Here is a 21,867-nt window from a genome sequence, read left to right on the forward strand (position 1 = left end):
GAGGACCTCTCAACACCATAAGGTGCTTTAGTTAAAGCTTCTGCAATATTGCAATGGCATGATTATGGGTTTTTTAAGGATAGGACTTTCTTGTACATGTTAACTATTTCAGAAAAGTTGTGGATAAAAAGATGGGGGAGAGTTTGGTTTCAAACCCCACAGTTCCAGACACCAGCTATGGATGCCTCTGTCCCGTTTAACTACATGTATTTTTCTGAGAAACACATTCAATCACTGTGGTTGAAAGAAACGATCCACTCATCACCTCCACCCTTCCTTAATCCTGTGAATCTCACATGTGCAGAGGCTGAAGATAGTTGTCTCTGTTCCCTCTCATCAGGGAAATCACTTGGTGACCTGGTAAATGTCATGAGCAAGGTAGCCCAGTTGTCCAGTTACCCTTGCCACAGAGATGTGGCTGACCTCTCTCATGTACATGGAGAACTCCTCGATCAGCTGCTCCATCTGTTCAGGCTTTAGCCCTGTGAAACAGAACATGCCAGCCTGGTCAGGGATATGCTGCCCATTGTTGGGAGAAGCCCTCCTTCTTGAGGTTGGAGACCAGCTGAATCCGGATACTAATGATGCAGTTGGCCATGACTTGCTCTTCCTGCAGCTATTGTTTTTGAAAATCAGGGCTGGTCAGAATGGTCAAGGCAACCTGAGCTCCATTGAGAGGAGGGCTGGAATACATGAGATGGATCAAGGCCTTCAATTGTGACTCTACCCCTCTGACTTCATCAGCATCTTTGCAGAGCACAGTGAAGTCTCCCACACGCTTACCATAGAAGCCCGTGTTCTTGGTATAGGATTGGCAGAGACAAATGTTAATGCCTTCTTTGATGAAGTGGTGCACAGCCCAGGCATCCTTGTTACCATCACTATTGGCAAAGCCTTGGTAGGCCATGTCAAAGAACGTAGAGAGATTCTCTTTTTCACTGCTATTGCTGTTGCCTTCTATTGCTCAGGATGAGGGTCCACTCCCATGGGATTGTGGGCAGGAGTGTGCAGTTTACTCTGACATTTTTGAAATGTCCTCCCTAGTGCCTGTGAAGTCAAGCCACAAGTCTTGGGGTCATAGTATTGATAACTTTGTAGGTGCATGCCGGTATGTCTGATGGTTTGGGCAGAAAGACATCTTGGCTGAACTTAAAAATATCTTTGCAGAAAATTAATCCCTAAGGCCTGATCCCTAAGGCCTCAGTTCCAGAAATGGTTTGCACAGTGACACACTGGCCAGTTTTCAACATTTTGCTGTTCTCACCCAAGGTTAGTTCTATAGATGCCTTGCAAAATTCAGCCAGTCTTGCAATGGCAGATTTTCTTTATTCAAATTTTTTGCAGCAATCTGGGCCTCTGTCTTCCAGACACTAGGAGGACATAAGGCTTTCCATGATACTGGTAGGCACCACCTACCAGATTCTTCTTTTTACTGTCAGTGTCTCTCTTATAGGCTTTTGTGACTCCCAGGATTGGATCTGGGGACCCCATCTCCACATGGGCTGACCAGGAGCTGACTCTTACAGAGGCCAGCTGGTGAGGTTGGGGCGGAAAGTGGCAGTGATTTGGTTTGGATAGGACACTGCTGGAATGCAGCAATGCCATGGTGGAAGCAAGAGGTTCGGTGGGTAGTGGCCGAATGCAGTGTAGGGCCAGCAGTGCACACATGGAGGCTCAGGCTCATAGGCTGACAGCTTTCTTGCTGGCAGAAGACTGTATAGAATAGTTATGTTTTAAGACTTTTGCAAAAGTTTCTATAACTCTGTGTATTTATCTCTTTTTGAATTTAGCAGAATTAATAGAATTCTTTTTTTAAAAAAAGTCAGAAAACCATTTTTAAAAAAAATTTCTAAAACTCTGGCTTATATTTCTAGGAGGTATTGATGGTCACCTGTCATACCTGTAACGAGGTTGTCTGTGTAGCCAGCAGAGTCTGGCCATCAGCGGACCAGGCCAGGAAGGTACAATGGGACGGCTCTGACTTGCTGCTGGTACTGATAACTTCTTATTTCCATTCATCTGCAATGATCTTGCCCTTCAAGTCCCAGATCTTAATGCTGTGGCCTGTAGCAGCCCAGAGCCAGTAGTGGTAGGGGCTGGATCACAGGGCATTGACGATGTGTCTGCCATCTAGTGTATGAAAGTACTTGCCTTTGTGGAAGTCCCACAGCATGGCCTGGCCACCCTTGACTCTGGAAGCACAGAGAAATCCATCCGGAGAGACAGTTACAGTGTTCAGGTAGCCCATGTGGCCAGTGTGGTTGGTCTTCAGCTTGCAGTTTTCCAGGCTTTATACCTTGACTGGCTTGTGGCTTATGAACAAAAGAAATTTATTTCTCACAGTTCTAGAGACTGGAAGTCTAAGATCGGGGTGCTAGCAGGGTCGGGTTCTCGTAAAGACCTTCTTCTGGGTGACAGACTGCTACCTGCTCATTGTATCCTCACATAGCAGAAAGAGAGCTAGCTAGCTCTCTGGTCTCTTAAGGCCACTAATCCCATTCATGAAGTCTCTACTCTCATGACCTAATTACCTTCCAAAGGCCCCACCTCCTCATCCCATCACATTGTGATTAGGTTTTCAACATGTGAATTTTGGAGGGACACAAACACTCAGCCCATTGCAGCCTGCATGCTCTCCTTTCACTCATTCACTGAAATATAATGGCAGAAATTTATTGGCATTCTACTTCACACCAACTTTCTAGTTTATAGTCTAGTAGATTGATGTGTCTCTAGCATATCTGAGCTATTTTCTATTTGAATCATACCTGAACCCCATTAACTTAGGTATTACAAATTATTCCATCCTTTATTTGAAGCAATGTTAGTTCAAAGATCCATTAGTGTCTGCAAACTAGTAGGTGTTTGGGAGAGTGCTGCATTTTCTCCAACTTGGGAGCCCCAGCTTCATTTCTAGAGTAATAGCATTTTTTCTGTTTTTGCAACTCTGGTTGGTGCCCTAGTCATTTTCATTAACCCAATGCTGTCTTGCACTCCAGGGACTTAGCCCAAGAAACAAACTGTCCGGCTGGCTAACTGGGTCATGGTCCCTAATGGCCCTGTCATCTATCAGGGCTGGGGAAAAGAAGACAAATATGGAAGTCTCCTCTCCAGGAAATGAAGGAAGGATACTTTGAGGTCTTTACATTTTTATTTGTTTTTTGCTTTGGTCAGAAGTATCAGAGCACGGGGCGCCTGGGTGGCACAGCGGTTAAGCATCTGCCTTCGGCTCAGGGCGTGATCCCGGTGTTGTGGGATTGAGCCCCACATCAGGCTCCTCTGCTATGAGCCTGCTTCTTCCTCTCCCACTCCCCCTGTTTGTGTTCCCTCTCTCTCTCGCTGGCTGTCTCTATCTCTGTCGAATGAATAAATAAAATCTTTAAAAAAAAAAAAAAGAAGTATCAGAGCACAATATAAAACTTCAAAAATTGGAGCGCTCTCCTATTTGCCTTCTCTTTGTCTAATCCCCAACCATAGCTCTGGGTGCATCCCAACAAGGGGCTTGCTGTCTGAACCACTTTGTGTCTTTTTTTTTTTGGAAGAAGGTGATGTGAGGACAATGACAGTAATTTCTCATCATTTTTCTATTCCTATGTTATTATCATTCAGTCAAACACCTACCAAACACCTGATTCTGGCTCAGGTAACTCACTGTCCAGAGGATACAAAGATCACGCAGGCCCTGTCCTCAGGAGTTTGTGATCTCCCAGGAGATGCAGACAAGTAAAAGTTCAGAGGAAAACACAAGGGGATGTGTGACCATAGAGGAAAGAGGGTTTAACTCTGGCTTAGGGTGACAGAGGGTCAGGCCAATCTTCACAGAGGAGAATTATTATTCATCCTATTGGCTGGACAGCAAAAGATACCAGGCATTAAACTGAGGTTCTTGTTTTTTCCACTTTAAAATCGACTCAACAATGGTCCCCATTTACTGTCAAAGCTGGCTCCTGTGTGATAATACCACTAATATGATTATGCCAACCTCTCCTGCTGCTCACCTTACACTTTGTATCTGAAGGTCATGGTACTAAAAACTGGCATGGATGTGTTCCAAGGAATCTGGTTATCATGCCTGACTATTTATAATTCTAAAATTGAAGAGTAAAAAACAAGTTAATAGGCACTTTATAGGATGGGTATGCAGTCGGAGGAGTCAATCAGCAGAGGGAGAAACAGGAAGCACTGTGTGAGCACAGACCAACTCTGAGGGAACTTAGATTACCAATGCCCAAACTGAAGGTAACTCACAGTTTGTTTTTCGTAGGGGAGGAATTGTTTTACATACCACGTGGAAAGTTCCTGGGGCCTTGACCGGTCTGAAGCCATCAACAGGTATGCATTGATCAGCATGGCCATTACAGAAGCAGCTGCCCTTGACAATGAAATCATAGATTGCATAATGTGTAAAATGTTGAGGCTTTGCGGTCAGGTCATTTCTCTGACAGGGACAAGACTGCCGTTTTAGCAGCTGCACGCGGAGGTTGGTGATCTTCAGCTGCTCCTGCACTTTGGCACTGTAAGGGTTCTCTGCATCGTATGGTGGTGACAAAGCTCGGAAAATAACCTGTAAAGAAAAAAAAATTACCATGAATATATAGGACTGTGTGCAAACCCCAGATCATTTGCCTCATACAGTTTTATGTGATTTATACCTTTTGTCATCTGCAAGTGATAAGAGGCTTCTAGACCTTGATCACACAGGTGTGCTGCCTATTCGGATGCAGAATAAGTCTAACCTGAGTAGCCAGCCAGGGACCTGACTCTCGAGATGAAGGCAGCCGTGCAGAGACTGGGAAGAGCATTTTGGGCAGAAGGAACAGCAAGTTTGAAGGCCTGGAAGCTGAAGCAAGCCTGGCTTATTAAAGGAAGAACAACAAGTCCAGGGTGACTGAGGTCCAGGAAACAAGGGGACAGTTTTCAGAGAAGAGGATGGAGCCAGTACATGACAGATCATGAATAGAGAGTCTTTTAAAGGCCATGGTAGTTATTCTGACTGTAGTGGGAAGCCACTGGAAGGTCATACGCAGAGAAGTGATATGATCTGATTTACGTTTTTGAAAAAGATAACTCTTGCTGCTGTGAGGAGAATGAATTATAAAGGGTGAAGAATAGAAGCAGGAGGACCAGTTAAGGAGTGATTGTGAAATCAAGATCCAGACACTCCTATTTCCAAATAAGGTGTGACCCTTTCAGAGACTAATCAGTTATTAATTGGGGCCACGGTTGCTACAAATACTTTTGGTTCTCCTTTTCTGGATCTGCCTTCCAAGCTTATGGCACATTCTTGGAATATTCTTACTAGTAGTAAATATACAGTCCTTTCAGGTGGATTTGATTTCTGAAATCAGTTAAAAGTCCCTTAAATCCAAATATAGAGAGGAAAATGGCTGATCAAGTTAGTTAACAGTACTTTGGCTAAATGCAAGGTAGAAGTAATAAAACTGTTTTTATTGTGTATGTTATAGATAGACTCGAAAGGCAATTTAAAACTTTAGTTCTGAGGAGGAAACCAGAGGGAGGAAGATTCAGAAGGGATGGACTTTGGGCATGTGTGTGTGTCTATACATTATATGGGGGTAATAAAAGTGGACCTGGGGTGGAGTGGTACAAACTTCTCTAATGGGTCTATTAACTTTGGGGGAGTAGAGGCTGGTGGAAGAGGAAATTATTGCCAGTGGAAACCACTGAATATAAAAAAGGAATTCCAAACTATCTCATAACATAAGGCAGTATTATAAGGAGGCCAACACTAAATTATACCTTATTGTGGAGGTTAAAAAAAAAACAGAACGAAACCTCAAACAATCTTGTTAATTTATATAGTAACAGACAAAGCTCCCCCAAAAAATTCTTAGGTATCTCTTGATTTTTTAAAAATATGTTAGGGTGCCTGGGTGGCTCAGTCAGTTAAGCATCTGCCTTCAGCTCAGGTCATGGTCCCAGGGTCCTGGGATCAAGCCCCCAGTCGGGTTCCCTACTCAGCGAGGAGCCTGCTTCTCCCCCTGCGACTTCCCCTGCTTGTGCTCTCTCTCTCTCTCTCTCTCTCAAATAAATAAATAAATAAATAAATGTTAAAAAAGGTATGTTAAAACTCTATTCAGAAATATTTTGATAACCAAGTAGTTTGAAAGTAAAGTAATTATTAAAAAGTAGGCTTTGGATAAACTCTCATTTAGAGAGAATGTATCTAAAAGTAGTTTTCCAGGAAAAAATTTCTTTAAGGAATTCTTTGGGTATAAAAATTCCATTTTAGAAATTGATTTTGCACTGAAAGTATGAAAAGGCAAGAATCAATTGTGCAGGACCATATCTCCAGGCCCACTGGTGCAGAACTGTTTTAAATGAAATATAACTTTGGGGGAGGGGTGATAATTTAATGGATATTCTCTGTCCAGCAGCCAGAGTGATTCTCTATAAACAGAAGTTGGATCATGTCACTCTGCTTAAATCTACCCCCACCCAAAGACCTCCCATTTCTCTCAGAATAAAATACAAAGTCCTTATAGCAGCCTTGCCTCATTTTTGTTCTTAGTGCTTATTACCAACGGACACACTGTAGTGGTAGTTGTGTAATGATTTACCGTCTTCCTAGTCTAGAAAGTAAACTTCTTGAGGGTAATCGCTGATCCCAGGACAGTGCCTGGTACAGAGTCAATATTCAATAAATTTTTGGTAAATGAATTGGTTGATTATAACATTGTTCTTGGCTTTCAAGTAATAGGGGAGGATTATAAATAACTTCCTCTTATAAGATCTTAAATGGATTCACACACTGAATTCATGTTACAGCACTAGAAGGGAAGAGGTAGGAACTTGTATTATAAAAACAGTTATAAATAACAGAATCATTAACCAGTTTCTGCATTTCTAGCTATTTTTGAACTTGAAAAACTTGAAAAAAGTTGTATCCTAAACTTTAACGATATTCCACCCCATTTATTCACATGTAAAGTGGTGGAAAACAACATATGGAAGAAAATTTTCTAACAAATAATATATCACCTACTTGGAAGTCAGTATAGAACGAATGTCTCTTTTTAATTTTTAAAAATTTTATTTTATTTAAATTCAGTTAATTAACATATAGTATTTTATTAGTGTCAGAGGTAGAGTTCAGTGATTCATCAGTTGCATAGAACACCCAGTGCTTTAGAAGTAATGTCTCTTTTAATGATAGCCTATATCATAGCATAATTTTACATTTGAATTATTAAAAAATTTTTAAAAAAACACTGAATCCACGCTCAGTTTTATGTGGGGCTTATTTTTTGTGTAATATCCCAAATACTGGCATTCTGTTAGACATGTGTGAGGAACTCTAAATAAAACCAGTAATGTGGCTACCTCCTGGTTTTTCAACCACAGTAATGCAAGGACATGGAAAAGGTCACAGTGCCAACCAAGTTAAGTATTCCACTGAAAAGTCTATAAGCATGCTTCTCTAAATTGTGGCCCACCCTTCCTTTTCCTCAACATTGGTGGCACCTGTTTGTTCTCTCAGTTCCTATCTCATATTTACCCTTGACATTTACCCTTGTTCCCTCTCCCTCGTCCGTATAACCCCTTCTCCCCTGAGAATTGCTTTGCACATGCAAGGCTAGAGGAAGATCTGTCAAGGTTTATAGGAACTTAGAAGCTCTTTGGCTTCCTGAACCCAGACTGTGGAAGCTGAATGGCGGCTCTGTGCTCAGTGTGCATGACACCACAGTTGGCACACTGATATCAGTGGGGAAGGGACATCATGACCCCTGAGGCTGCATGCTGGAACGGAGACAGCAAAGTGCAACAGACACAAAAGTCAACGGGAATTTAAACCATGAAATCTTTTTTCCAGAAAGGAGACGCCTTAATCTGATACTCTGGGAAATGTATCTATCCTGCGTCAGGAAACAAAGAGTTTGCCAATCCAGATGCTTCAAGCTTCTGGCAGGTCGCCCTTTGGGTCCCACCCAGTTTTTCTTCAAACATCTCCAGAAGAAGCCTGCGTGGCACTACTAAAATGAAGTAAGAAGAAGGGTAGAAACCCTCCTATAACATCAGCCTCTTCTGGTTTTGTCCCCATCAGGAACAGGATGTATCTCTGAGCCCATCACTACTCCTCTATGACTGCTTCTGAAGATATGCTCCTGACAAGACATAGTTAGAAAGCCAGAGGGGAACTAACACCAAGCCTGTTTTGATGTTTCCAGCTTATAAGTGCTATTGGCCAGGACTTCCAGATCTAGTTTTTCATATTAAGAAAGTTGATTATGTTTTAGTGGCTAATACTCTCATTACAGAGAAATCTGTCACTCAGAATGTAGGAGACATTAAGAAGCTACAAAGAGATCCCAAAGACAACCAGGAATAACACCAACTCCACAATATTTTCCCATCTACACTTCTGTATATATATACATATAGAATATAATGTAAACAGCTTTGTTTCAACTTAACAATACCTTGTGAATTTTTTCCGACTCAATGAAAATAACTCTCCATCAGTTCTCAAAATGTGGCCCCCAGACCAACAACATTGGTATCAAACCTGGGAACTAGTTAGAAATGCAAATACTATCTATCTATCTATCTATCTATCTATCTATCTATCTATCTATCTACCTACCTACCTACCTGCCTATCTATCTACCTACCTACCTATTATTCTATCTATCTATCCATCAACTTGAGAGAAAGAGTGAGCAAGAGCAGGAGGGAGAGGACGGGGGAGAGAGAATCTGGAGCAGATTCTGTGCTGAGCACAGAGCCTGATGCAGGGCTCGATCACAACCACAAGATTATGACCTGGAGTCAAAACCACAAGTCAGACACTCAACTGACTGAGCCACCTGGGTGCCCTGGACATGCAAATTCTTGATCCCTATACCAGGCTGACTGATCAGAAACACTGGAGGTGGGGCCCAGAAATCTGGGTTTCAACAAGCCTTCCAGATGACTCTGATTCACAATAAAATTTGAGAAACACCACTACAAAATTTAAACAACTGGTTGGAAATTCATTGTGTGGATATGACATAATTTATTCAACCAGGCTGCTATTATTAGGCATCTAGATTGTTTCCAACTTTTCAGTATAACCAACTATGTTGAACAATCATATAGCTAAAATGCAGAAGTTTATAATAATATCCTGAAGATACATTTCCAAATGTGAAATCAATGGTTTAAGTGAAATGCATAATTTAGAAACATCTCTGAGCTTCCGAATGAATCACAGACCCTTTCCTACCTAATCTTTGGAATCTTCACATTTCTCTGGTCTTGCCTCACTTTCTAAGCCTGGAATCCCTCAAACTTTGCTTAAGGATCTGGATTTTTGGCTTAGGTTCTCCCATTTCTTATGCCCAAGTATAACAAAGAGATCCTTAAAAAGTTCTGAAAAGGTTAGAATTACCTATATGTTTTCTAACTCTCAATAATACTGAGAATTAGTTAAAATACATTTCATATGTCTTACTTTTACTCTGATATGAAACTTTCAACAGAGTATTAACACAATATGAACAGAATAAGAAGTAGAGTAAATATTAGGTACATAGTAGTCACGGGATTCTTTTAGTATCAAACTCATACCTTACATATTGCTCCTAAAATGTTATCGCCTACGTTATTAGATCATAATAACTCAAGAAACTTCGTTATCACATTTTAAAAAATTCTTTTTAGCTACTAGCTTGAGGAATATTTCAGGTCCAAGTTGATTACCCATCTTGTGGACTCTGTCGGTTGGCACTTGTCTTTCCGTGATAGCACTTTCACACTAGTGCATGTTATTGCCTATTTACTTGTCTGCATCACATAATAGACTGCTCAGTGGGCAGGGATCTTGTTTGTCTGGTTAACAGCTGTGTCCCCCAGCATGTCCCACAGTCTCTGGCATATTATAGCATTTCATAATTACATTGAATGAATTAATGAACTATTTTTCCAAACAGTATTTAAAAAAAGAAGCCAAATAGGGAATAGAATTTAGAAGAGTAAAAAAAGCAAAATGTTCTTACCATAAGTTCTGCACTCTTGATGAAAATTGTATGAACACACACATATATGTATATATACCTATGTAAAAATATGTAATACATTTTAAATGGTTTTATGGATTCCTTCTCTTCATTAGCACACAAGATCTTTCATAGTCTTAAGAAAATAGATCAGGCAGGCATGATCAAGCCCCCAAACACATAGGAATATTAGATCTTTTCCATGGTTTCTGGTCTAGTTTTCTTATTTACTAAAAATGGAAGTTTTAGGATCATAACTGCAATGATTCTTTAATGGGTTTTTAAATTCTTGAATCTTCATCTTCTCAAAAAAAGTAGCTACACTTTCAATGATTTTTCTCTTGTGCTTTTCTGTTTCACTTTTGCTTTTATCTTTATTATTTTCTTTTACTTACTTTGGGTTTAATTTTCTCTTTTTTTAGTTTCTTTTTTTATTTTAATTTTTTTATTATATTATGTTAGTCACCATACAGTACATCCCTGGTTTCTGATGTAAAGTTCGATGATTCATTAGTTGCATATAACACCCAGTGCACCATGCAATACGTGCCCTCCTTACTACCCATCACCAGTCTATCCCATTCCCCCACCCCCCTCCCCTCTGAAGCCCTCAGTTTGTTTCTCAGAGTCCATAGTCTCTCATGCTTCATTCCCCCTTCTGATTACCCCCCCTTACTTTATCCCGTTCTTCCCCTACCCATCTTCCTAGTTCTTATGTTCCATAAGTTAGTGAAACCATATGATAATTGTCTTTCTCCACACTCTTGTCCTTCTCCCAGCAGTGGCTTGTTATTCATTGTTCAGTTCATCGTGGGAACAAGGGAGTCCTTGGCTTTCCCATTCCAGGTCCAATTTTAGGCAGGCCTTCTTGAGCTGAGTGTTGGGGTTGGGGCCTTCTCAACATTCTTGTCCGTCCCCCCAACCCATGACAACGAAATTCTGCTTTGTAACAGTAGTGGTCTTGGATGGGAAAGAATTCCCTGTGCTTCAACCAACAGCAGCCCCTGCTTTGCATAGGTGCAGGATCCTGGGACTGAGAAGGCTTCCTACCCTTCCTTCCAGAAGCAGGAGTCTTTGCTTCTACTTTTGTCTCAGAACTGGTGGGTTTTTGCCTGGGACCTGTCATTGGAAAAGTGTCTGTTCGTATCTTCTGCCCATTTTTTTATTTATTTGTTTCTCGTGTATTGAGTTTGAGAAGTTCTTTGTAGATCTTGGATACCAGTCTTTTATCTGTAGCATCATTTGCAAATATATTCTCCCATTCCGTGGGCTGCCTCTTAGTTTTTTTGACTGTTTCCTTGGCTGTGCAGAAGCTTTTTATCTTGATGAAGTCCCACAAGTTCATTTGATCTTTTGTTTCTCTTGCCTTTGGAGATGTGTCATGAAAAAGGTTGCTTTGGCCAATGTCGTAGAGGTTGCTGCCTATGTTCTCCTCTGGGATTTTGATGGATTCCTGTCTCACATCGAGGTTTTTCATCCATTTGGAGTTTATCTTTGTGTATGGTGTGAGAGAGTGGTCAAGTTTCATTCTTTTGCATGTAGCTGTCCAATTTTCCCAGCACGATTTATTGAAGAGACTGTCTTTTTTCCACCGGATGTTTTTTCCTTCTTTATCAAAGATTAGTTGCCCAAAGAGCCTTCTTTTAGTTTCTTAAAATAGAACTGTAGATCATTGATTTGAGGCCTTCCCTTCCCCACCAAATACTTCTTTAGTTGCATCCCATAAATTTTGATATGCTGTGTTTTCAGTTCAAAATCTTTTCTAATTTCCCTTTTTATTTCTTCTTTGACCCATAAGTTATTCAAAAGTACGTTACTTAATTTCCAAATATTTGTGGATTTCCCTGATACCTCCTGTTATTGATTTCTAATTTAATTCCTTTGTGGTCAAAGAACATACTTTGTATGATTTGGCTCTTTTACATTTATCTGTATTTGTTTTATGGTCTATCTTGATAAATGGTCCTTATGCCCTTGAAAAGATTGTGTATACTACTGTTTTTGGTGAAGTGTTATATAAATGTTAATTAATTAGGTCAAGGTGGTTGACAGTGTTAATCAAGTCTTCTGTATCTGTACTGATTTTCTCTACTTGTTTTATCAATTTTTCCAGAAAAAAAGATCTGGAAAACTCCAACTATATTTATCAACTCATCTGTTCCTTTTTTGCAGTTTTTGCTTCATGTATTTTGAAGCCTCGTTATTAGGTGCATAAACATTTAGGACTGTTAGATCCTCTTGATGAATTAGCTCTTTAATCAATATGAAATCTCCCTCTTTATCTCTGGTAATATTCTTTGATCTGAAATCTGCTTTGTCTAACAATAATATAGCCACTACCAAAAGCTTTCCTTCAGTTAGTGTTAGCATAGTATGTCTTTTTCCATTCTTTTACTTTTAATGTAGTTATGTCTTTGTATTTAAAGATTTTATTTATTTAGTTAGTTAGTTAGTTATAGTGGTGGGAGGGGGCAGAGGGAGGAGGAGAGAATCTCAAGCAGACTTCTCACTGAGTGCGGAGCCTGACACAGGGCTTGATCTCACAACCCTGAGATCAAGACCTGAGCTGAAATCCAGATTTGTCTTTATATTTAAAGTGAATTTCTTGGGGCACCTAGATGGCTCAGTCGGTTAAACATCCAACTCTTGATTTCAGCTCAGGTCTTGATCTCAGGGTCCTAGGTTCAAGCCCCACAATGGGCTCCATGCTGGGTGTGGAGCTTACTTTAAAAAAACAAAGTGAATTTCTTACAGTTACACGTTTTAAAAAATTTTATCCAATCTGATAACCTATGCCTTTAATTGGAGTGCTTAGATTTTTTACATTTAATGTGATTGTTGATACGGTTGTGTTTAAATCTGCCATCTTGGTTTTTGTTATATATTCTACTCCTCTTTTTTTTTTTCTACTTCTGTTGGATTGACTATTTTAGGGTCCTTTTTATTTCCTTTTTTGTTTATTAGTTGTAACTTTTTTAAAAAACAGTGGTAGCTTTAGAGTTTATAGTATACATCTTTAACTTAACACAGTCTATCCTTAGGTAATATTTATTACTTCACATATAGCATAAGAAACAGAACAGTAGACTCCCTTTTCCTCCTCTCAGCCACTGCTCCATTGTTGTCATGCATTTGACTTCTTTATATAATTTAAACTTCATAACACATTGTTAATATTTTTGCTTTAAAAAGTCAATTATCTTTTATTTTTATCTTATTTTTTTTTAAGTAAACTCTGTCCCCAGTGTGGGGCTCAAACTCATGACCCCAAGATCAAGAGTCACATGCGCTACTGATTGAACCAGGCAGGTGCCCCTCAATTATCTTTTAAAGAGATTTTAAAAATAAGAAAAAAAGTATCTCACATGTATCCTCCTATTTTCCCTTTTTGATGATCTTCACTCCTTTGTGTAGATCCAGATATCCATCTGGCATCATTTTTCTTCAGTCTGAAGGATTTCCTTCAATATTTCCTGCAATTCAAGTCTGCTGCTAATGAACTTTTTTTTTTTTTTGGCTTTTCTATGTCTGAAAAAGTCTTTATTTCATCTTAATTTTTGAAAGACATTTTTACCGGGTATAGAATTATAGGTTGACAATTTTTTTTTTATCAGTACTTTTAGGATCCTGACCCACTGTCTTTTGCCCTGCATTGGTTTTTTTTTTTTTTTAAGATTTTATTTATTAATTTTACAGAGAGAGAGAGAGAGAGGCAGCGAGAGAGGGAACACAAGCAGGGGGAGTGGGAGAGGGAGAAGCCGGCTTCTTGCTGAGCAGGGAGCCCAATGTGGAGCTCGATCCCAGCATTCTGGGATCGTGACCCGAGCTGAAGGCAGACGCTTAATGACTGAGTCATCCAGGCACCTCATTTGCCTTGCATTGTTTTGGTCAAAGAGGTTTCATCCTTACATTTGTTCTTCTGTTCATCATGAGTTATTTTTTTCTCAGGCTGCTCTAAGATTTTTCTCTTTATTATTCTTTGTTAAACAAATTGATTGTGATGTGCCTTGGGGGTAGTTTTCTTCTTGTTTCTCTGTTTAAGTTTTGTTGTATTTCTTGAATCTGTGGATTTATAGTTACAGTCAAATTTAGAAACATTACAGCCATTCTTTCTTTTTCTTTCTTTCTTTTTTTTTTTTTTTTCCTGTTCCCTTCCTTTCTCCTCTCTCCTTTGCGGACTCCAACTACACATATATTAGACTGCCTGAAATTGTTCTTCAGCTCACTGATTTGTTTATTTATTTTTCTGTCTTTTTCTCCCCATGTTCCATCTTGAATCATTTCTATTTCTGTGTATTGAACTTCACAATCTTCTCTTCTACTAATCCCATTCAATAGATTTTTCATCTCAGACATTTTATTTTTCAACAGTGGAAGTTCAGTGTAGATTTTTGCTTTATTTTTCATGCTCTGCTTAACATGGTCAATATTTCTTCTACACTCTTGAACATAAGGAACAGAGTTATAATAACTGCTGTAATATTCTTGACTACTAATTCCATCATTTACACAATTTTTGGATCTGTTTCTATTAATGTTTGTATTTATTATGTGTTGTAGTGTCCTGCTTTTTTGCATGGTGTGGTTGGCTGTAAGACACTGAATTTTATCTTGTTGAGTGCTGAATATCTTTGTATTCTTGAACTTCTTTCTGAGATGCAGTTAGATTACATGAAAATAGCTCAATCCTTTTGAGGCTTGCTTTTAAGTTTTGTTAGGTGGGACCAAAATATCCTTTAGTATAGGGCTAATTTTGCCCTTTTATTGAAGCAACACCCTTCTAATTACTGATGCATTACAAGGTTGAATTACAAGATTTTCCACTCTGGCTGACTACTCCTGGTCCTACATGACCTCTGAGGATTTGCTCCTTCTGTCTTTTAGCGGAGTTCTTTCTCTGGCCTCAGGTAGTTTTCTTACACAAATGTGTTGATCAGTACTCATCTCAAGCCTTGAGAGGGAACATCTGTAGATCTCTGGAAGTCTCTTCCCGTGCACTGCTCTCCTCTCTGGTACTCTGCCCTGCAAACTCTAGCTATCATCTCTTTCCAGACTCTCAGCTCTTTAATTAAAAAAATCCATTAGGCTCCCCTTAGGTTCCTGCTCTCTGTACCCAGCCTGGAAGCTCTCTCTAGATAATAAACTGGGACAATCATAGGGCTCACCTCATTTGCTTCTGCTTTTTCAGGGATCACTGTTCTCTGCTGCCTGATGTCCAAAACCTGAAAACAGTTTTTTCGTATACTTTGTCCATTTTTTTAGTTGTTTCAGGCAGAGGAGTTAGTCTGGTTCTTATTACTGCATGTTGGCTAAGAGCTAAAGTCTAAAACACCAAGGCAGCTTAACTTTTCTGAAGTATAATTTATAAAACTGTAACTGGATTAAGCCCTTATTTTTTTTTTAAAGATCTGTTTATTTATTTGAGAGAGAGAGAGACAGCATGAGCGGGAGGGGCAGAGAGAGAGAGAGAGAGAGAATCTGAAGCAAACTCTGTGCTGAGCGTGGAGTCTGATGTGAGGCCTGATCCCAGGACCCTGAGATCCAGACCTGAGCAGAAACCAAGAGTCGGTCATTTAACCAACTGCACCACCTAGGCATCCCAAGCCCTTATTTATTTCTTTTTAAGATTTTATTTATTTATTTGACAGAAAGAGCGAGAGAGCACAAGCAGGGGGAAAGGAGAGGGAGAGGGAGAAGCAGGCTCCCCGCTGAGCAGGGAGCCCCATGCAGGGCTCAATCCCACGACCCTGGGATCATGACCTGAGCCGATGGCAGCTGCTTAACTGACTGAGCCACCCAGGCATCCCTCAAGCCCTTATTTTTATATAAAAATTTCATAGAAATCACATATTAGAAGGTTTTTTTTTAGAAGATTTTGTTATTTGAGAGAGAGAGAGAGACAGAGAGAGAGAGCATGTGGGGGGGAGGGGCAGATGGAGAGCGAGAAGCAGGCTCCCTGCTGAGCAGGAAGCCCAAGGGGGACAGAGGACTCTGGGACCATGATCTGAGCTGAAGGCAGACACTTAACCGACTGAGTGACCCAGGTGCCCCTGGAAGTTTGTTAATAAAGCTTAGAAGTATGGTTAGATTTAGTAGATTAAAAATCCTGGAAAAACAAATTAGTTTTCTTATTGGCAACTCGAACTAAGGCATGTGAAAAATAATTTAAAATATAAGCATCTAAACTTTGTAACTTTATTCAAAGCTCTATTTTAGTAATTTGTACCTTTTAGTAAATGGGTAAATCCTCACTATAACTTTCTTTATAATTTATGATACCTATATATGTATTTGTCTATCTTATATTTTTTATGTTTATGCTGTGCTTTGATTCATCTTTGTATTCTCATGTCTTATAGATGGTCAATAATATGTATTGGGGCACCTGGGTGGCACAGTTGATTAAGCATCCAACTCCTGGTTTCCGCTCAGGTTGTGATCTCAGGGGTGTGAGATTGAGCCCTGCCTTGGGCTCTGTGCTTGGCGTGGAGTCTGCTTGAGATTCTCTCTCCCTTTCCCTCTGCCCCTCCTGCTTGTGCTCTTTCTCTCACTCTCAAATAAATAAATAAATCTTTAAAAAAATGTATTGAAGGAATGAGTCATTATAGAATTATGTTAAGATAGGTTAATTTTAATTTTGTGATAGAAGAATAATAATATAAATATAATAACATTTATTCATGTAATGTGCATTTTATTTATAAGAGAATATACTAGATACATAGTACTTCACAAAAAACTTATTATCTTACAAAATATCTTACTGTGTGCTACTCTTATACCATGTCCAACATGACTAGTAAAATTTTACTTTATAGAAAAAATGAATTTAATATTAATAAATATTAAAATGCTTTTTGAGTGACAGATTTGAATAATGTATTTTCAGGAATAAACTTACACCAACTCCAAGAATGACAGCAACACATTTAAAGAGGAATCCTGGAATTCTGGCCTAATATGATCTAATAAAAAGACAAATCATCTCAACAGAAAAATGATTTCTATACAAGAAAAATAATCACAGTTCTTCCTAACTCTATTTAAGCCCAGTAGAATAACATGTATATTGAGAAACATTTCCAATTGTATTCATTTATCTTATGTGGTTGTTTACTAGTTGTTTACAAATAACATCTGGTTAATTCAGGTGAATCTTGTTACACATTGACAACTGTTTTGTTTATTGTTAGGTGGATGGTATACCTAAGACCTAAGCATGGAAACTGATATATTTGTCTCCATTTCCACTGTTTATCAAGCTCTGTTATTTGGTGTTTAGTATCAGACTTGATATTAAATATCAAGTTCCTGAAATTTAGTAGGATTCACTCATTCCAGTTTTGTATTGTCACCCCACTAACAAGGACGGTTTTATATTAGTTGACTTCTGAAGCCAGTTGTTGGCACCATCTAAGTTGAAGTTGTAGGTATTTAATAAGATGAAAGAGCATAGACTTTTGAGTTAGTACACATACCCTAATATGTTCTTGAAACAGTCTTCCTGCTTTTGTGGATAGGCACCTTTGGGAAAGTATGTGACATTTTAGCTTTTAAAGGGTTGCAGTGAGTGGGAGTTTGAGTTTCATGGAGAGAGAAGGCTGGACAAGGAGAAGATAGCATAATTGACAGGTGGGCGTCTGCATCTGAGCAGCTGGTTGGTTTAATTTTAGAACATTCGTCCTTGACTGTGCCACTTTAAGTGGAGCACCTACTTGTCTTAAGAAGTGTGTCTGTTTTTTGGGCAGGACCAAAATCCTTTTTGCTTACACTCTGGAGCATTAGGCACCCTGTTTCATCAGATAGCCCACCTTTTAAAGTGGGAGAGTCTTATCTACTCAACTAGTCCTTCTAAGATAGGACAATATAATCTAATAATGCTTTCAATGGAGCAAGCTAAGGAATGCAGTGCACTCAAGTGACTTACTTGTACGATAATAACCTCGATTTGGAAGTACACAAAAGCCTCTTTGCATGTTTCAAGGGCATATTTACAGTTCTAAAGTGATGAAAGGCAGCTTCTTAAATATCTTCAGGGGCAAGGGAAGTGACAGGACTGCAAGGAGGGACAAGAAACTAGACAGAAGACCAAAATAAAAATAAAGATTGGGGCTAAAAATAAAATATAAAAATTCTCCAATACATTTGGAATTTTAGCCTTTCCTTTTCTCTTAGTACTTGGAGTTATAGGATTTGAGTGTCAGAAAAGTCCTTGTCAATCAATGATCTAGTCCAACTAGAGGAAACCGAGGCACAGGGTACTTTAAGTGACTTGCCAAAGGTCAGCTGACAGGTTTGTGACAGAGCTATGACTAGAACCCAGTTGCCTGACTTCCAATCTAATGATTTTTCTGCTATATCCCACTCTATGGTTGTTTGGTAACTAGCCATTCCTGGATTAAAGTTAAATTAAAAATGTAGGATTAAAGAAAATATAACATATGATTTATCACACCTCCACTCAACCTAATAATGGATAGGACTAAAGGGCCTTCTTTTATTCTAGTAATGGATGTGACTAACTATGTCCTTGATAAAAGTAATGATACCTGCTTCCAAGTAATGATACCTTGGCTCACAGGGATGCAATGAAGATTTTTTAAAAGGCATCAGATGTAGAAATGCCTTGAAAAATCACCACTCTCTATAAATACAATGGATTAATAGCTTTTTACCGGGGACCTGCCTTGATTTTGCGAATCTGCCTTCTTTGAGCCCTATCAGTGAATGCAGCCAGTGGCTAGGATTCACTGATGGGCCTCTCAGATGCTGATTGTCTGTCTACCTGGGTAACACCCAATATTGATCACCTGTGTTTCTTATCAACAGGCTTGCTTGGCCCACAGTTCAGAACACCCTCTACTTCATCCTGGATCACCAATACCTTCTGTTTGCCTGACCTATGCTGGAAATTGCATGCATAATCTCTCTGCTTTCACTGCCCATCACTTCCAGCTCTTGCTCCCTCTCTTTGTACTCAACTTTATACTCCAATCATACTGAACTCCTTTCTGTTCCTAGAAAGCTCCTTGGTCTCTCTCCCTTCCTGGCCTTTGCCCATGCTATTCTCCCTGTCAGGAATACTTTTCACACCTCTTTGTCATTGACACGCACTCCTCCCCTCCCTTACTTGGCCCACTCTTACGTATCTTTTAGGTGTCATCTTAAATGTCACTTTATTGAGGAAGCTTTCTTCACCATTCTTCTCCACTGCAAGCCTAGATGAGATGTTCTTCCCATGGGCTACTTCAAGCACCTGTTATTTCTTTCAGACTTAGAACTTACCATGTCTATTTTAATTGCTTGTATTCCTTTCTAGACTGTCAGCTCCGTGTGCAGAGGGCCTTGTCTGCTTGCCCACTGCTGTGTAGCCAATGCTGGGCACATATGAGGTTAACATGTTCGTCAAAAGCTCATACTCATGCTTAATAATGACTTACATATGAACCACCTGTATTTTTATTTATCTTATTTCATCCTTACAGTAAAACTATAGCATAGTGTTATTCATTCCTATTTTTCAGATACAGAAACTCTGAGACATTCATTGACTTGTCCAGTCACCTAGTTAGTAAGCGGCAGAGCTAGTATTTGAACACAGATTCTTGGAATCCAAGTTCAGGATTATTACCATTATATCACAGCTAACTTGGTTTGGTTATAGAATGATTGAAGGTCTTAATCAGGTGATCAGAGCTTCGCTTCAGGAGAAAAAAAATCTCACAAAGAGAAGAGCCTGAACCATGGTGGAAGAGTGAGGGCAGGGTGGGCAGAACAGTCACATGTGAGAGGCAAATAAATGAGTATCAGAACAAACACTAAGAACTAAAGGCTAAGCCTTAGGGGCCACTCATAGTTAGAGGTCAGAAGGGAAGAGACAAGCCAGAAATAATACCTAAAAAATGATCAGTGCGAAATGTAGGAAAATAATGAAAATTCATTGTTATAGGAGCCAAAGGAAGTGAGAATGCAAAGAAAGAAAATGTAATTAATAATGGCAAATGCCATTGAGGAGGCAAGAAAGAAGACGAAAAATTTGGGGGTTTGGCTGGCTCACAGAAGACTTTTGAGAGCCTAGTTGGAATAAAGGACAGTTTGTAGAGTTTTCAAGAAAGAATAGGGGACAAGGAAATGGAAGCAAGAAAGAAGTGATTGAAGAATTTTGGCAGTTTGTTTATTCATTCATCAGTTGCTCGACATTTGGGTTATTTGCAGATTTGGGCTATTACGAATGAAAGTGCTATGGACATTCACACAGAAGTCATTGTGAGAACATGAGTTATTTCTCATGGGTACTTAGGAGAGGAATTGCCAGGTGGTATGGTAAGAGCATGTTTAACTTTATAAGCAACTGCAAGACTGTTTTCTAAAGTAATTGCACTATATTGCATCTCTACTAGCCATGTATGATGAAAGTGTTAGTTGTTGTACATCCTCATCAACACTTGGTTTTGTCAGTCTTCTTAATTTTAGGCTTCATAGTGAACGTAAGCAGTATCTCATTGTGGTTTTAATGTGCACTTCCCTGTTGATTACTGGTGTTGAACATCTTTTATCTGCTTATTTGACATACATCTTTGGTGAGGTGTCTGTTTAAATCTTTTGCCCATATTATTTTCTTGCTGTTTTTCTTCTTGTTCAGTTATGAGTTCTTTATAAATTCTGATAAGTAAATATATATTTAGAGATATGATTTGCAAATATTTTTTCCCCAGTCTGTGGCTTGTCTTTTCATTTTCTTAATAGTGTCTTAAAAGCAAGAGTTTTAAATTTTATGAAATTCGGTTTATCAATATTTTCCTTTTACGGTATGTGCTTTTTGTGTGCCATCTAAGAAATGTTTGCTTTGCTCAAGGTCAAAAATATTTTCTTCTGTGTTTTCCTCTAGAAATTTTATAGTTTCAACTCTTACATTTAGGTCTATAGTCCACTTCAAGTTAATTTTTCTGTATGATGTGAACTGAGTGTTGAGGTCCCTTTTGGTTTTCTTTTTTGCAAATGTGTGTCCAACTATTCCAGTATCATTTGTTGAAAAGACTATCTTTTCTTCATTGAATCACCTTGACAACTCCGTTTGATATGGTTTTCTTTATGATTCTTTGGGATTTATGGAGCTTCTTAGATCTGTAGATTTATCATTTCTATCAAGTTTGGAAAAATTTTGCCTACTATCTTTTAAAATATTTTTTGGTCTTTTGTTTCTCCTTTTAGACTCTAGTTACATGAATGTTAGACCACTCAATATGGTCCCACAGTTTACCAATGCTCTTTTATTTCAATTCTCTTTTCTCTGTGTGCTTCATTAATTTATAGTTTCTATTACTCTGCCCTCAGATTCACCATTCTTTTCTTCTGTACTATCTCATCTGCTATTAATCCCATGTAGTACATTTTCGTTTCAGATATTGCATTTTTCATTTGGGTCTTTTCGTATATCCTTTATTTCTGTCTTCAACATGTTTGTAGAACATGTGAAATATATTTATAATAGCTGCTTTAAAGCCTTTATCTGCTTATTCTACCAGTTATGTTATTTCTGGGTGTGTTTCTATTAATTGATTTTTCTTCTAGTCAGGAGAGATATTTTCAGGCCTGTTAATTTTTTATTGAACATCAGACATTTTGAATTTTATGTTGTTGCTTGGTGGATTTTGATGCATTTCTCTGAGAAGGATTAGACTTTGTTATGACATGCAGTTAATTTACTTGGGGTCAGTTTAATATTTTTGAGGTTGATTGAAATTTTTGTTAGGGTGAATCCAGTCTAGCTTTTATTCTAGGGCTAATTTAATCCCACTACTAAGGCCATCCGAGGACTTTGCACAGCGCCTGTGAATTATGAGGACTTCTCACTTCGGATGGTAGG

General features: G+C 38.9%; 1 protein-coding gene and 1 pseudogene across 2 annotated transcripts in view; both read right to left on the reverse strand.

Annotated features, from left to right (window-relative positions):
- Nucleotides 1-21,867, reverse strand: part of NTN4 (netrin 4) — a 108,346-nt gene that overhangs the window by 63,297 nt on the left and 23,182 nt on the right. For both annotated transcript variants that reach the window (XM_040637340.1, XM_040637339.1), the window contains exon 3: nucleotides 4,286-4,564. In XM_040637340.1, the coding sequence (XP_040493274.1) occupies nucleotides 4,286-4,564 (279 nt within the window). The remainder of the gene's footprint in view (nucleotides 1-4,285; nucleotides 4,565-21,867) is intronic.
- On the reverse strand, nucleotides 346-1,605 carry LOC121104465 (annotated as a pseudogene).

The sequence above is a fragment of the Ursus maritimus genome, unplaced genomic scaffold, assembly GCF_017311325.1.
Source record: "Ursus maritimus isolate PB19 unplaced genomic scaffold, ASM1731132v1 scaffold_21, whole genome shotgun sequence".
NCBI lineage: Eukaryota > Metazoa > Chordata > Mammalia > Carnivora > Ursidae > Ursus > Ursus maritimus.